The 12385-nt window shown below is 54.5% G+C and overlaps 1 protein-coding gene across 1 annotated transcript; it reads left to right on the plus strand.

The window, feature by feature from the left end:
• Positions 1-5062: 5062 nt before the first annotated feature.
• Positions 5063-8565, plus strand: HOXC11 (homeobox C11). The gene is made up of 2 exons (XM_006728694.2): positions 5063-6048; positions 7303-8565. The coding sequence occupies exons 1-2, from the start codon at positions 5367-5369 to the stop codon at positions 7533-7535; spliced, it is 915 nt and encodes a 304-aa protein (XP_006728757.1). The 5' UTR covers positions 5063-5366; the 3' UTR covers positions 7536-8565.
• The last annotated feature ends 3820 nt before the right edge of the window (positions 8566-12385 follow it).

Raw genomic sequence — 12385 nt, forward strand, 5'->3', positions numbered from 1 at the left:
CTCTGGGGCAAGGCAGAGGCTGAGGTGTGATTTAGGGTAAGTGGAGGAATCTAAGGGAGTAAGACTAAAAAGGTATCACCCAAATCCATTTCCTCGGAGAAGACACACACACACACACACACACACACACACACAATGGGCTCCAATATTGAAAAACACCAGATGATCTCCTTCGAAGGGACATAAATAGGCCAAGCGGATGCAGGTTAATAAAACCTGCAAAAACCCAGACAGGAATACTTAAAATGCCCCAGAAACAAAGCACACTGTGACAAATTCTCACCCAACACACAAGTCCATGCACCAAAATGTTCCCAGGCACAGAGAGACCCTCCCCACCCTGTGCCTCCCCACTTGGACACTCAGGTGTACCTGCCCAGCTCCAGGAGCACACACAAATCTGTGCACTTTCCTAAACTTACACACAGAAACCCTTGGGGGCAAGGGGCAAGCGCTTGGCGGCACACACACCCCACCGAGCCAGACCCGTGTCTCCTGAGCCTCAATAATGCACGATCCATACCCGGAGATAAAAGTCTAGACAATAGACGGCTGTTTATGACAACGGGGCTCTCCAAGTTTGGAGCCAGGCGATAAATCTCTGGTGAATCTTCCTGTAACTCAACTTCTGGCTGTAGTGACGAGAGAACCACGGAGACCACAGAGAGAAAAGCAGCAAAATGCGAGAGACTTTTAAATCGTGAGCAGAAGGCGACTTCCCCGCTGGGGCAGGAGAGGGCAGGCGGCCACACTCGCCCCACATGGCACGTCCACACTGTGGAAGCTTTCGGATCAAGCTTCGGCACACAGGCGAGTCAGGTTTCCTGGCCCCCCAGAAATCGGGGCGAAGTGTACAGGCAGATGGTGGGGCATGGAGGCTGGAACAGACCCACAAACCGTTCTTGCTGCAGGCAAAGGGTCTTTTTTTGTTGGTGGTGACCAGAATCTTCCTGCTATGCGTCACCTGAATTTTTTCATCCCAGTCCCCCTCTTCTCCCTAGTGTTCTCTCTCTTTCTCTCTCTCTCTCTCCACCCCCCCCTTTTCCTTTTTTAATTGATGGGCTGTTCCCTTTTGCATTTTCAACCCAGGCGTCTGATTACAAGTAAAGAGCCACTGAAGTTCATCTCATAAAAATGCCGCGAGCTCACTTTGATCTGCGCAGACTGGGTCCGAGCCTAAGTAGGCGCTAAAGCCAGGGAATGGCGGCTCGGGCCAACCGGCCTCCGCTTGGCGGCGGGGCGGCCAGAGATCCGGGTGGCCCAACAGGGCAATCTGGCCCAGAAAAGACATTTCTGTGCTGCTGCAACTGGGTTTGGACACCAAGGTCCAATAGTAGCAGCTCCAATTCAGACTGCTTTTAAGGCATTTCCTTCATTTTAGAGCATTTGGTGAGGGGCCCAGTGAAACTGGCTCGTAAAATGGAACTTTTATGGGGAGAAATGGGGTCGCGTTGCTAGCCTCCTGGGACAATCCCTCAGCGGAGGAAGGCGGGTGGGGCTGCGGGGGGCGGAGAAGCTGCCCTTCTCCCTCCCCCTGTCACTTCCAGGAGCCGAGGAACCTCAGAGCAGCATCCACTGGCTTGGGTGACCTGACTTGGGCCCTTGGGCTTGAGGCAATGGCCAGGGCTGAGGAGAGGTGGGGGCCAAGGACCAGCAGTCCCACCCCCGCTCTAGTTCTTTGGCTGAAAGTGAGATGTGTCCTGGGATGCAAGGTAAACCGCTGGCCTAAAAACCCCCAAGCACACTATAGAGGGATTACTAAACACCCCCGATTGCTCTAAGGGGAGAGAAAGACGTGCAACAAGGTGCGAGCTGATTTCTAATGAGGGTTCATCCTTGTGGGCCAAGCCTCCGAACGCTGAGGTTGTCCACGCACCTGATGCTTATCTCTTACTGACTCCACATGGGACTGAACTTAGAGTCCAAGCCCACTGGAGCTCTAATGGTCCCTCTTTCTCCTCTCTGGCTTTCCCTCTTGGTGCCTGGTCTGTGGGATGGGCCCCTTTCCCTGGTTCCCCCAATCTGCTCTCTAGAATTGGGAGGTGGACAAGCTGCAAGGCCAGCCAGCGCTGTGTGTGGGGTCTCCCATGCGGGGATTCAGAATTCAGAAGATACTACCCCCTTCTGAAGCCGCCTCTGGTGTCCGCGTGTGGAAGGGAGCATCACTAGATCTGTTTTGGTCCTGGCCAGAGTACAGCGTCAGCTGCCTGGACCGAAGCGCAGCTGCCTGGAAGCGGCCAGGCAGGCAGGTGGGCTGGAGGTGCCGACTGAGGCCACCAAGAACCAGTGAGCTAGGCAGGATGGCCCTGCCCTGGAGGATTTCAGGTGAAAGATGGGACTCCAGGATTGTGGAAGGGCCACAGGCACCCATGAGATGGGGGAGGGGAAGCCACCTCCCGCCAGGGAGTGGGGCTTGCCACGGTTCTTAGGAACTGATTTGCGACCACAGTTGAGTCTCATGTTGGGGGGATGCACTGATGCCCTGGGGTGCAGCCCGGGGCAAGCGCCACAATCTATGCTTTGGAGTGGTCCTGGACTGAGGGTTGGGCAGGGAAGTGGCCAGCCCACACTGTGGGCATTTTTGCCCATCAATACCTTGCTGACCTCATTGTCCAGGGCCTTCTTTCCTTGACTCTGGCAGCAACCTCCAGTTGCTGGGATTTTAAAAAAGTTGTTGAAAAATTAAAAGTCGGACCAAAACTAGGAAAAAAAATTGAACTTCATGCCTTACTTTTCGGGGGAAGAATATTAATTCTCAGAAGCCTCTGTTGGGAGACCTAGAGTTTCCTGGACATCAACTTCTTTGACATTCTTTCTTGCCTTCTTTTTTGTTTCAAGGAAATAAAGCCGCCACTGGCTCCTTGCAGCCGCCTGGCTCACTTTTATGGTGGCCCTGGAATAAACTTTGGTGGTCAAATTCAAGTGCTCAGGCCCACAGCTGGCTCCTCACAGGAAGCGTACCCCTCCCCACTGTCGGCCTCTGCAGTACAGAATTTGCCTTGGGGGCTTAGGCCCCACATCGCCCTGGAGACCAGGATGGAGAAGGAAGCAGGGCCCTGGGGGAACTGGGAAAAGCCGAAGCCGAGACTCTGAGCTCTTATCCCCACCCCTGCAAGGGATAGGGGTACCTCTCTCTTCCCTCTTGCTGGTTCCTATCACTGTTTGGAGAACATTTTGCCTCCAATAAACTTGAGTTTAATGAGGTCAGCATGAACCCCATAAAAGCCACAGTCCATAGTTCCCCATCATTATAATTAAAAACGCTAGCCCCAGGTCACCCTATAAAAAGAGGTAGAGGAAGGAGGAAAGCAACAGATTTTTCTTCTTGCAGCTCCTCACTGACAGAGAAGTCCCACACTTGAGCAAAGCCGCAATCTAGTTCCTCTTTGCCATCATTTAAGATCTGGCCAGGACTAAAGAAGGGCTCAGGAAGTATGGCGCACCAAATAATGGGTAGAGGGGTATCCTTGGGTATTCCAGAGCCACCCCAAGAATGAGACCCGTGGCCAACGTGGCTCCACTCCAGGTGATGCTCTAAAGGCTGAGCAAATTTGGGAAGGCAGGAGGATTGAGAAGGAATGGATTTGGGGAGTTATATCTGGGGACATGAAAAAATTTTTTGTGTCATCTCCATCTGGTTTTGGGGCCTCAGTATGTGTCACCAAGCTCAGCAAGGAAAATCAAATCCAAATAGTATTTGTAAAGTAGAAATCAATTTTAACCAAGAGTTAGGGGTTAAAAGAGGGTTTGGGCTATTTCTGGCTTTCCCTGAGTCCTTGCAGGGCTTCAGTCCTCCCCTCCTGCCTGAACAAATCATGCCCTGGTAGCTCCTCTTTGGATCCAAGGTTGCTTTCTGCCTATGGCGATTGCTCTGGCCCCTTGGATCCAGTCCAGAACCTTTCAATAAAGTGATTCTCAGCTGCCTAGATGTGTCCCATGGTGCCCAGAGGGATGAGAGGCGAAGGAGGGCAGAACTACTGAGTCCACCTCTTGGGCCACAGATGTCTAGGAGGCTGGTGGACATGGAAGAGGGCAGGGAAGGGCTGAGAAATGGGAAAGAGGCACCAAGGCCTGCCTACAGCCCCCTGGGAGCAGGGCTGGGGGCCTCCATTAGGGAGTGGTCCTTGGCCCTGCCCTGCCCACCCAGGTTCCTCAGCTCCCTTCCACTCCCCTGCTAGTCTGTCCAGCAGACCCACACCTGGCCCCACTGCCCACCTCCCAGCCCCCAAATCATTCAAGGGTAGGAGCCCCAAACCCAGCCCCCCCCATATCCTTCCTGGACCCTGACTCCAGGCTTCTTTTCGGCCCCCAAGCTGAGGCTGAGCCCCCAACCCAAAGGACCCCAGACAGAGAAAATACATGGCTCTCATTCCGATCTTTATCTTTGGGGTTTGAGATTTCAAAATCCACAGTGGATGTAGCTTTCTGCACATTGATTGACAATAAAGGCAGGCATGAAATATTCACCCAGGGCCACTCTCTCATACTAAATATTTAACACAACATTAGAGAAGGTTTTTCCCCAGACTTGGCCAGGCACCGGCTGGGCGGCTGGCGCACTGCTTACCACTCGTTTATGACTAATCTGAGTCCCTAACCACAGGCAGCACAGCAGAGCCAGACAAAGTTGGGACCCTGGCTTGGTGCTGGGCTGCCTCACCTTTGGAAAACTTCCCATACTCTTCTGAGGAGTCTCTCCAAAGGGGAAGGGGAGTCCTGACACACAGCCCTGGCCAAGAAAAGAATGGACTTCTTCAAACTCTTGTAAAGAGGCGCTGGCCCTCTGCGGGTTGGCGGGGTAAGAGTCCCTGAGAGTTGGGAAGGATTCACATCTCCCGCGGAACCAGGCGGTGGGGAAAGAGGTCTTCATCCCCACCTCAGTCTTGGGCTCATCCTCCGGAGGAGGCAAGACCCCCCAGAGGTGGGAGCCCTCCTCTTTCCCTCAATTCTGGGGTGGGGGGAGAAGCAGCTAGAAAAAAATACAATTACCCCCTCCCCGCCACCCCCCCCACCGCCCATCCCACCGCCCACCCCACCCCAACCCTCTCTCTCCTCCTTTGCTCGCTCTGTGGAATGGAGAGGAGGGGAGTGACGAGAGAAAAACGAATACAAATCTGCAATTGATTTTCATAATGTTTCTGCGGTGTTTGCAAACCAATCGCCTGAACGTCCCCATCTTACCTAAGAGAGAACCCCTCCTACGTCTGCGAAGTGCTCCGAACTGATATATGACAATATCTACTTTGGATCACGTGCTCAGGGAGAGAGACTAAGACGGATAACGCGTCATCTCGCCTTCCCAAATTTTCCCCCCTCGCTAGATCGGGTCCAAAACCTCCATCTGGAGCCGGCAGGAGAAGAGAACGATGTTTAACTCGGTCAACCTGGGCAACTTCTGCTCGCCGTCGCGCAAGGAGAGGGGCGCTGATTTCGGCGAGCGAGGGAGCTGCGCCTCCAACCTCTATCTGCCCAGTTGCACTTACTACGTGCCCGAGTTCTCCACGGTCTCCTCCTTCCTGCCCCAGGCCCCCTCTCGTCAGATCTCCTATCCCTACTCAGCCCAAGTGCCCCCGGTCCGGGAGGTCTCCTACGGCCTGGAGCCATCCGGCAAGTGGCACCACCGGAACAGCTACTCCTCCTGCTATGCGGCGGCCGACGAGCTTATGCACCGGGAGTGCCTGCCTCCTTCCACGGTCACCGAGATCCTCATGAAAAACGAAGGCTCCTACGGCGGCCACCACCACCCCAGCGCCCCGCACGCAGCCCCGGCCGGCTTCTACTCCTCAGTCAACAAGAACAGCGTTCTGCCTCAAGCCTTCGACCGTTTCTTCGACAACGCCTACTGCGGGGGCGGCGACGCGCCCGCCGAGCCCCCCTGCCCAGGCAAGGGCGAGGCCAAGGGGGAGCCTGAGGCGACCCCGGCCTCGGCACTGGCGTCCCGGGCTGAGGCGGGGGCCGAGGCCGAGGCCGAGGAGGAAAACACGAATCCCAGCTCGTCCGGTTCAGCCCACTCGGCGGCCAAGGAGCCGGCCAAGGGAGCCGCCCCCAGTAGGTAGCAGCGGCCGGGACACAGGCGGGCAGCGAGGGAGGGAGCGCGAGAGGGAGGGCGAGAGCAGGGGGGAGGCGAGGGGAGCGGGGACGGCCTCGTGTTTTGGGTCAGTCCGATTTTATGTGGAGTTTTATAAGCATTCAAAGGATTTTATTATAACCTACAAAGCCCTCTCTCCCAACGACTCGACTTTTTACGATGGAGAAGGGGTGGGGAGGGAGGGAAAAGGGCTCTTTGGAAAAGCCGGGTGAACCCCCCTCCCCGTTATCTCCCTCGGTCTGTGAAATTTTTAAAAGCGCCACCATCGCGAGCGATATTAACTTTGATCGTGAACTTAGAAGAGCATTTAAGGAAGGATGGGGAGCCGGGCTGCCGGGGGGTGGGACGGAGGGGAGGGGTGGAGGGGGAGAAAGGGGAGGGCGATGGAAAGACAGGGAGAAACTCAGAGAGGGGGAGTGGTAGGGGAGAGGCAATGGAGCAGAACCTGAGACCGGAGAGGCAAGCCAGGACTGCTCTGCTTCTTTTAAAAACTATTTTTGAAATGTTCAAACTATGTGTTCACGGGTCCTTGAGCAGAACCCCAGCAAGCCGGAAGTCATGGCGACAGGGGGTGGGGAGAGGCGGCTCAGGGCTCCGCGCGGCTCCAGGCCCGGGTCTCAGTGTTTCCCTGCGGTCCGCGGCCTCAGCGCCGGCCTAGCCCGGTAGCGGGGAAGGCGCGGCCCTCCGGGCGTCCCGGGGCGCCAGGGCCCCCGGAAGAGGCTCTCGGGTGTCTTTGGTGCCTGCTCGCTCGCTTCCTCCCCGTCTCCACACTGCTCTCGCCAGCTCTCACTTCTTCGCGCCTGTTCTCCGCGGTCCCCCCAGATTTCTGCGGGAGGGGTGGGTGGGTGCTCAGAGCCACTTGGAGGGCAGCGCAGGAAGGGGCCGAGGACAGCGGTTGAGCCGGCGGGTCCCCCGGACGCACTTGGCCCGGCTGGTTTCCTTCTTCCCCGGACTCCACCAGCCGGGGCTCTCGCCCGAGGGGAGGGGCGGTGACCCCGCGGTGGCCGGGGATCGGTCGAGCCAGACCTGGCAGGGGGTCCCGGGCTTGCCCCAGCCCTGCGGCCCGAGCGGGGAAGGCAGGCCGGCCTGGCGGGAGGGCTGCCTGGCGGTGGGGCTGGGAGAAGGGTCGCTGAGCGCTCAGCGGGCTGGGGCCGCCCGGGTCTCACGTGTCTCTCTCCCCTCTCCTCGCACTTGTCCCCTCCCCTCCCCTCCAGACGCCCCCCGCACCCGCAAGAAGCGCTGCCCTTATTCGAAATTCCAGATCCGGGAACTGGAGCGAGAGTTTTTCTTCAACGTGTATATCAACAAAGAGAAGCGGCTGCAGCTGTCCCGGATGCTGAACCTGACGGACCGACAAGTGAAAATTTGGTTTCAGAACAGAAGGATGAAAGAAAAAAAACTAAGCAGAGACCGGCTGCAGTATTTCTCGGGAAATCCTCTGCTGTAACCGCAGACCGGGCCCTTTACGGGGAAGGGGGAAAGGGGGAAAATTATTTTATTTTATTTTTATTTTTTATTTTCTAACTCGCCTTCTTTCCGCGGGTGGAAAACTGGACTGTGGCCAGGGCTGGCCCCCACTGCCGTCGCCCGCACTTCTTTCTGGAACCTCCTTCACCTTCCGTCTGACTCGCTGTGGGACAGGGACCGGGCCTGGAAAGAGGGTGAAGGGAAGTGTCTAACCCACGGCGAGTGGACATCGTTGGCGCCGAGGCCAAGACTCTATTTAAAAGAAAACACACCTCGCGACAATGTCTTGCTGCTCGGATTGGGTGGGGGAGGGGCGACAGTAGTAGGCGCCTGAGCGAACAAATCCTTGAACTAAAAGCCTTCCCTTGCCCAAGTGATAAGATCTGCTAAGACACCGTGTCTGCGAGGGGAGACTTCTTGGGCTCCCCACCCCTACCCCACCTCGCCCCACTGCTAGGGGGCAGCTAAATGTGATCCTGCCTTGCTGTGAAATTTCTGTACCTTCAACCTGGTGTTAGGTGTGCAAAGTCCGTGTCCTACCTCCGTCCGCGCCCAGGCCCCGCCTGAGCCTAGTTGTTCTCCCCGTGAACGTGTAGAGCCCTCCTTTGAAATTTCTTAACTGGTGCATTGAGGTTTCCTAACCTATTTCCAAGCCGTGCCCCACTCCATGGATTTATAGCTATAGTCTATGCAGTTGTTACCTCCTTTTTTTTTTTTTTTTAAGGAAGAAAAAAAAGATTAGGTTGGAGGAGGCAGGAGGGAGGTGGGATTGGGGGCCTCCCCCATGCTGGGGCCTGAATTTTTGTAAATAAATTTCACAAGCATTTCTTTCTACCCAGAGGGGATGGGGTGGGGGGGGGAGGACTCGCCTGGAATGAGATTCAAATCACCCATCTCTCTCCATGAGCGTGAGTGTGCGTGTACGTGTGCAATCCCCACCCTGCTCCCGTCCCAGAGGGATTGCTGTGAATTTTTTTTTTTTTGGTGGCAAATAAAGATATTTCATTCTGTTCAATATTATGATTTTATTTGACCCTTTTATTAGCCCCTCTCCTCTTAAAGTCCTCAATGCTCCCAAGGCAGAGGAGGAGAATGGTGGGTAGAGGCCAGCTGGGGAGGACAGGCGTGTGAAGGTGAGGTAGGCCCGAGCTGGTGGGCCTGCACCCTCTCCTCGCTGGCAGGGGCAAGAGCGTGGCGGTAGCGTCGTCCTGCTCTCAAGCTGAGGACATTCCACGGCTCCTCTGAACGCTCTCTCCTCTCACGTGCAGCTCGAGCTGCGTCCAAACGCCCAGCAACGCTTTCTGTTTAAGTACACGTTTGTTGTGGAGTTAATTGTAACCATCATCGAATTTAAATTTATAGGAATTTTCTTGGCTCCACCACCCTCCCGCCAGATGTCTCCGTCTGTCGCAGTTAAATGTGCAGGGTTGAGGGTAGGGCTTTCTTTTTTCTCTCTCTCTCTCTATGAGAAGACTGCATTGGAATTTTTATATACAGTTTTGAAGGAGGGAGGGGAGAGGAGGGGAAACCAGCCCCCTCCCTTTCCTCACGGAGGCTGGCCCCTGAGGGTGGGAAGGTGGGGCTGGGCCCCTTCCCCTCAAGCACAAATGGCCAGGTTCCTCCAGACACAACAAGACGCTAGACTGGGGCCACCCTGATGTTTGTACATTGGGTCTCCCAGAGTAGAAAGCCCCAGAGATTTGTTTTGTAAGGGGTTGGCATGCGGTGGGGCACTGGGTAACTGGGTGACCCTTGGGGACATTCGCCATACCCATCTATATTTGCTGCATGAGTTCTTTGTTTTTTGTGTTTTTTTTTTCTGTAAAAAGATAACCATAGTCCTTTCAAGTGCTTTCAGCGAGGGCCCTCTGGCAGTCTCTGTTCCAAATTCGTTATTTAGGGGCAAAGATTTGGAACCGGTTTCTCTCATCTTTTCCCTCTCTTTGGAACTGTTCTTATATAATTCAAAGAAAATGTTTTTGTCAATACGATTCTGTGGAATGACAGACAAAAGCACCCCGATAATGGGCAATCACATCCAGGCTCCGGCGTTGTTTTTGATGACAGGGATCCATGCAGCTCAGCTATCTGAATCTGTAATTCGTAAATGTGAGTCTTGAGACAAAATCTGAAAGCTAAGGTGTATATAGAGCCCCACAATTCCCTTATGTGCTCCCACACAAGTAATTGAAGTTGGTGTGCCTCTGTGCACACGGGAAGAAATCTTATATGTATGTTTTCGGCCTGTGCTATGGAGTAAACCTGACCCCATGCACATCTAGGGCTTGTGGCCTCTGGGGTGTGTAAGCACTGGCAGTGTTTATCAGTGTCAGCAAGAACGCAGCTGAGGGCGCTGTGTGTGTGTGTGTGCGCGTGTGTGTGCACGCGCAAGACCTCTCTCGGTATGATATTTATCCCCTAGTCATATCAAGGAATATTGGCATGCTGGCCATGTTTCCTATAAAATAAGATGGGGATAACTCTATGAAGCAAACCTGTTTTTAGAGCAAAATGTTAATCTCCAAATGGATTCGGATTTTGGAGAAAAATATCTAAAACCCACAGCTATCACTTGCCCTGCAATATGCAGCCCAGAAAAGATCCCTGGCCCCAGAAGGGATTTCGGAAGGCAGGGGGTCATAGTGAAAGAAAAACAAAGGCTTCTATGACCCAGGCCCAGGAACCTGCCCGTCCTTGGCGACCCTCTAAAAAGAGAAAAAAGGGGTCTCTGTCCCCCCCAAACAAACCCATCTTCTGGCCCCTGGGATGTCCAACCCCCCTTGCACTCTGGGCTCAGCCTCTCTGGGTAATCCCCTCCAGCCAAGGCGCTGCCCTGGAACAAAAGAGCTTCGTCTAGACGCCGCCATAAAGCACCCCCCATGCCTCTAAACCCAGTTTCATTTCGCCCTTAACGACCCAGTCTGGCCTGTGTTAGAAAATGCTTCCGCTCTAAACAGTAAACAAACCCACAGTGGATAGTCTTGGCTCCCCCAACACACCCCAGACCCCCACGCCATTACCCTCTTGCCCCGCATTTTCCCCCTCTTCTCCTCCAGCTTTTCTCAGCTCCCAGCTCCCCAACCCCCTCCCCCCCCCAGTAAATAAACCCGAGGCCGAGTTCAAAGTTTCTCGGAGCTAAGGAGGAATGTTGGTTGTAAAAATCCAAGTTTATAGCGCACGTGGGAGTTTACAAGGGTATTAAGTGCTGTGGGCTGAGAGAGAGCACTCTGGGCCCCTCCCCCTCTCACTATGGGCTTTAGGGGTACAGGGAGAACCTTGGGGACTTGAAAAGAGAAACGGCTTGGGGCCAGCCTTGTGTTTGGGGTTTCTTTGTCCCTTAGACCCCTGGGTTGCTGAGGAATGGGGATACAAGGGCCCCTTAGAAGTAAGTGCACACAGGCGCTTCTGAGAGCAAGCGCACAGGTTTTAGATGTCCCAGATGGAGAGGGTGGGCAGCTCTGCTTTGGGAAAGCAAGAAAGCTACAGACCAGGTGTCTGAAAGGTGCACAGACATGGGGATACCTAGAGCCTGTTCTCAACCAGAGGGAGAAAAACTACCTGGGGCTAATTTCTCGAGTGGGCTGAAGGCAGAGGGGGATTTTCTCACCCGAGCAAAGAAGAACTTTGAACTTCAAGAAGTCAAGGGCGCCACCTCTTCCCTTTCCCCGCCCCCTCTCAGGAATCTGTAGGGCAATTCGTTTCTGGGCCAATATTCCCTCAAGGGGGCAGTCCCTGGGGTTTCCTGGTGCCCCAGGGCTGGATAATACTGTTTGCTGAACCCTTCCTGCTCAGAGCCCGCCAGAACCCTGTGCACGCGACTACACTCTTTATTATTCATATAAACCTTTGGAAAAGGCAATGCCCGGGAAGTTTTTATAACTTTGTTTGGCATAAAAGTTTTACAAGATTCCTCCTCCTTTCTAAAAAAACTTTAAGTTTTGGTCTTGCCATGGAATGAAAGCTCAGGATCTTTAGGAGGTTGTGGGGAGAGAGGTTCTGGGGCCCTGGTGGGGGAGGTGGTGGCATCTGAAGCTGCCTCTCTCTGCCTAAGGCAAAACAGGCTGAAGGCTGTAGTCAGTCTTTTCCTGAGGCCCACCTTGGAGCGAGCTTTGGGGTCTACCAGCTCACAGAGGCTACAGGCCTGCAAGAGAGTCCTGGCCACTCTGTTCTTGAGACATACCCTTGCAGACCCCCAAAGTTGGGCAATGTCAGCAGGACCAGACCTTCCCCATCACTCCCTCTTGTTCTCCTGCAGGCATCATTCTCTCTCTCTCTCTTTCTCCACACACACACACACACACACACACACACACACACACACACACCCCAAACACTCCCTCAACCCACCACACAAAGTAGAGACCCATAACCTTGACTCAGACCGCCAATTTGAGAGAGTCTACACACACAGTCTTGCATCCCTATTTCTTGCAAAGTCCACAGTGGGTTTGAAGAAAGGCAGAATTCAAAACGCCAAGAAATTTCTGCCCAGAGGTTCCAGAGGACTGCAAGACTGTAGTCCGGAAGCACAGAGAACAAAGGTGCCCATGTGGGGACATGGCTTTGCGTTGCTAAGCCCACAGGTGACCCCCTCAGATCTTGACGCTCATCTGGGACTGACAGAGCCCCCACTCCTTCATTCCCCCTGACTCCAGCCTTGGGGATGCCACTTCGGCTCAAATTGAGCCTATTTTAATGTTCAGCTCTGGAGGTCAGGACAAAGATGGAGCAACTTCTCCAAAGACAGGCCTGGGGGACAAGCCTCCTTGGAGGTAATGGGACCGAAGGTACCTGAGCCCTGGGACCGGATGCCTCAGGGAGCCATCGGGG

This window comes from Leptonychotes weddellii, chromosome 5 (genome assembly GCF_054177405.1).
Source record: "Leptonychotes weddellii isolate Sample4059 chromosome 5, ASM5417740v2, whole genome shotgun sequence".
Taxonomy (NCBI): domain Eukaryota; kingdom Metazoa; phylum Chordata; class Mammalia; order Carnivora; family Phocidae; genus Leptonychotes; species Leptonychotes weddellii.

Bases quoted from the DNA above. Each gene is read 5' to 3' on its own strand.
- HOXC11 (XM_006728694.2), top strand. From the start codon at position 5,367: ATGTTTAACTCGGTCAACCTGGGCAACTTCTGCTCGCCGTCGCGCAAG. The intron at 6,049-7,302 runs GTAGGTAGCAGC...CCTCCCCTCCAG, and splicing joins GGCCAAGGGAGCCGCCCCCA to ACGCCCCCCGCACCCGCAAG.